This window comes from Grammomys surdaster, unplaced genomic scaffold (assembly GCF_004785775.1).
Source record: "Grammomys surdaster isolate TR1022 unplaced genomic scaffold, NIH_TR_1.0 125671, whole genome shotgun sequence".
NCBI lineage: Eukaryota > Metazoa > Chordata > Mammalia > Rodentia > Muridae > Grammomys > Grammomys surdaster.
This window is the reverse complement of record NW_021620508.1, coordinates 1,024,293-1,028,267: the sequence shown is the minus strand read 5'-3', so window position 1 is coordinate 1,028,267 and position 3,975 is coordinate 1,024,293. Positions and strand designations below refer to the sequence as shown.

Here is a 3,975-nt window from a genome sequence, read left to right as displayed (position 1 = left end):
GGCTGGCCTCAAACTCACTATGTAGAGCAGGCTGGCCTCAAACTCACAGAGATCCACCTGCCTCTGACTACTGAGTGCTGTGATTAAAGACATGTGCCCCTATGACTGACCAGAGTTTGAAATTTAATGTTTGTTATTGTTTCTCCTGTATGTGTGTCTTCTTTATGAGGTGTTGTATCTCCTAGAGCTAGAGTTACAGTTGTGAACTGCCGTGTGGGTGCTGGGAATTGAACCCAGATCCTCTGGAATAGCAGTCAGTGCTTTCAACCACCGAGCCATCTCTCCAGTCCCCAGAGTTTGAAACTTAAACAGTATGATCATGCCTTGTTTCTTTTCCCATAAACAGGACTTGTCATTTCTAAGCCTGATGTCATCATCTTATTGGAGCAAGGGAAAGAGCCATGGATGGTTACGAATTTTATGACACGTCCTCGGCACCCAGGTAAGTAAGACCTGGACTTGTTGGAGAAGTCATGGGGCTAACAGGACAGTGTGGTCGCAGTACAGCTGACAGCTGTAACCTGAGTGATTGTCAGGAAGCCCTCAAACCCGGCTGTAGAATAAAGGCCCGAGTTACTGAGAAGAGCAAGGACTCTGTCAGCACTGGCCAAGCACATAAAATAAAGATAATTAAAAGTATTCTGTGTTAGATGGTATTTTCTTCCAATGCCTTCTGTCTTCTATTGTTGCTAAATCAGGTAGCTATAATTTTGGAAAATATTTCATGCGTATTTATTGTTTTATTTTAGTTTATATGGATGGGTGTTTTACCTACATGTGTATCTGCAGCATGTACATGCCTGGTTCCCCAAGGAGGCCAGAAGAAGGCATCTAATTCCTTGGAACGGGAGTTGCCATGGTTGTGAGCCACCACGTGGGTATGGGGAACTGAACCTGGGTCCTTTGGAAGAGCAGCCAGTGCTCTTAATCAGGGAGCCACCCCTCAGCCCCTCCTCTTTCCCACCCCTACCCCTGGGATGTATGTATTTATCCACAAAAGTTGTTTATACATGGATGTAAGGACACAATCCATAAGAACAAGAAACACCCTTTTTTTAACACCTTTATTACATGAGCTATAGATTTGTCTGTACAGATTTGATGAGTTGTCTGCCTTCCTCACTTTGGTCTTCCTCAGCCAGAACTCTAGCTCCTTGCCTTCCAGCACCCCACCTCGCTCGCTGGCTCGAGGCAGTGCAAGCAAGGAAACTCCTGCTGCAACTGCTCCTCTAGAGAAGGCTGCTTCCTGCTTCCGGTGTTCTTTTCCCTTTTGTTTAAGACCCCTTCCTCCTCAGGAGTCAGCTTCCAGGTGCAGTGCAGTGTGGGTGCTGTCCGCTCATTGTTCCGTGTGCCGTAGACAGCATCGTTGGTCCTTGTTCTGCTGGTACAACCCAGGAAAGTTCTCCACCTCCAATCAGGGCACAGGACTTTTATTGCTTCCTCAGGCTCAGACAGGCTATATGCCAAGGGCCAATAATATTTGTCGACTGCAGGCGGTCCCAGCTCATACCCCTTCTTGTCATAGTAGAGATTTCTCTTGCCCCAGGTGTCTTGTGCCAGTTGTCCCAGAAGATGCCCATTACATGTCGCTGGCTATAAAGAGCTTTATTTGGTTGGTTGGATTGTTTATCTTCTTTTCTTTCTTTTCTTTTCTCTTTTTTTAGACAGGGTTTCCTGATGAAAATTTTAATTTTATTTCCATATTTTCTCTGGTGATTTTCTCTTTCTTTCTTTCTTTCTTTCTTTCTTTCTTTCTTTCTTTCTTTTTTCTGTTCTTTTTTACTCATGGGAAAAAAACAACTCGTATTTGTTTTTCTCTGATTTTTTTTCAGACTTGGAGACAAAGTGCGAGAGAGTTCCCCAGAAAAGCTTGCAGCACCGCGACTTTGAGGACCCCCACCTCACAGACCGCTGTGAGAGACCGCGCACGCGCGCAAGTCAGGAGTGTCATTTCCAGCACGTGGAAACCCGCTGTGAAAGTGTTCCTGCTCTCAAGTGTCACGCACCTGTCACATTACCGCCTCGGACCGAGAAAGTGACGGGATGTAGTGAGCGCGGGGAAGCGGGAGGATGCCTTCCGCAGCAGCACCTGCAGACGCATCGTGGTGAGCAGCCCTGTGCGTGCAGGACGTGTGGGAAGACCTTTGGCAGTCCGTCAGACCTCACTCTCCATCAGAGACTTCATACTGGTGTCAAATCTTATGCATGCAAAGAGTGCGCAAGGACTTTTGGGCAACGGTCGCAGCTAATCCTGCACCAAAGAGCTCACACGGGTAAGAAGCCCCACGTCTGTAAGGACTGCGGGAAGGCTTTCATTCATGGGTCCCAGCTTACTGTCCACTGGAGAATCCACACGGGGGTTAGACCCTATCAGTGTAAAGAATGCGGGAAGGCCTTCAGACTACACTCCCAGCTCACCGTACACCAGCGGATCCACACCGGCGAGAAGCCCTACGAATGTAAGGACTGTGGGAAGGCTTTTGTCCACAGCTCGGAAGTCACTCGGCATCAGAAGATCCACTCTGGGGAGAAGCCCCATGAATGTCAGGCGTGTGGGAAGACCTTCAGACAGCATGCTCAGCTCAGGTTACACCAGACCGTCCACACTGGTGACAGACCCTTTGCGTGCAAGGACTGCGGAAAGACCTTTAGTCGAAGTTCCTACCTTATTCAGCATCGAAGAATTCACACAGGCGACCGGCCGTATGAGTGTCAGGAGTGTGGGAAAGCCTTTATTCGAGTCTTCCAGCTGACTCGTCATCAGAGAATTCATACATACGAGAAGCCCTACGTATGCAGGGAGTGTGGGATGGCTTTTATTCGAAGTTCACAGCTTACGGAACACCAGAGACTTCATCCCGGTATCAAGCCTTACGAATGTAGAGAGTGTGGGCAGGCCTTTACCCACGGCTCACAGCTCATTGAACACTACCGAATTCACACTGACTAGAGTCCTGAGCGTAGGTGGCGTAGGCCAGCCTTTATTCAAAGTTCACATCTGGTCAGGGTTACGTCGCCCCCAGTGTTGGGAAAACTTGGTTCATCTTGTCTGTTTCAGGTTATCAGAAAATGCAATACCAGGAGAAAGCCCAATGAATGTGGAAGTCCTTTTTCCTCATTCACTGGTTCTAGGCAGCAGCAAACCTGTGCTAAAAATAACTTGATATGAATGTATAAAAGGCTTTTTTTTTTTTTTTTTGGTTTTTCGAGACAGGGTTTCTCTGTGCAGCCCTGGCTGTCCTGGAACTCACTCTGCAGACCAGGCTGGCCTTGAACTCAGAAATCCGCCTGCCTCTGCCTCCCAAGTGCTGGGATTAAAGGCGTGCGCCTCCACTGCCCAGCAAGAAAAGGCTTTTATTACCTATCAAAATCTGTTCAGTCTCTGAGAATCCCTCATAGATGGCCATCCTGATTAAAAGATGATTGGTTTGGTGTGTTTCAAGTAATGAATGTGCCTTCGGGTGGGCGTGGCTTAGACCTGACGTCATTCCCACCCACACTGGTTACTGACGTCACGGGACATATTGTGCGATTTTGTCCTTCTTTGTCCCTTCTCTTTACTCTTTTGTCGGTATTTATTTTGCTTTTAAGGGAGAATCTCAAGTGACCTCAGCTGGTCTCAAAATTATTATGTAGTTGAGGCTGACTTTGAACTCGTGATCCTCCTGCCTGCACCTCGAAAATGCTGGACAACAGGCTCTCATGACCATGCCCAGCTCACCTCTGAGGCTTTTCATTTTGTTTCGTTTAGTTATGGGGGGGTGTTTTGTTTTGATTTTAGAAGAAGCTGTCCTAACTTTGTAGAGAACCTCCATGCTATAATTTACTGTGCATCTCTCGCTGTGGCATTCCCTGCAGTTGGCAGTTAAGATTTAGAGTCTTAGTTGGATGTGGTGGCACTGGCACAGGTCCCCTAGTCCTAGCACTCTGGAAGCAGAAGCAAGTGGTCCAGACCAGCCAAGGCTGCAAACTGAG

At 47.7% G+C, this 3,975-nt stretch overlaps 1 protein-coding gene across 1 annotated transcript in view; it reads left to right on the top strand.

Moving 5' to 3' along the window:
- Positions 1 to 3,176, top strand: part of Znf382 (zinc finger protein 382) — a 58,647-nt gene extending 55,471 nt beyond the window's left edge. The window contains 1 exon segment of the mRNA XM_028787707.1: positions 2,084 to 3,176. Within this exon segment, the coding sequence (XP_028643540.1) occupies positions 2,084 to 3,169 (1,086 nt within the window). The 3' untranslated portion in view covers positions 3,170 to 3,176.
- The last annotated feature ends 799 nt before the right edge of the window (positions 3,177 to 3,975 follow it).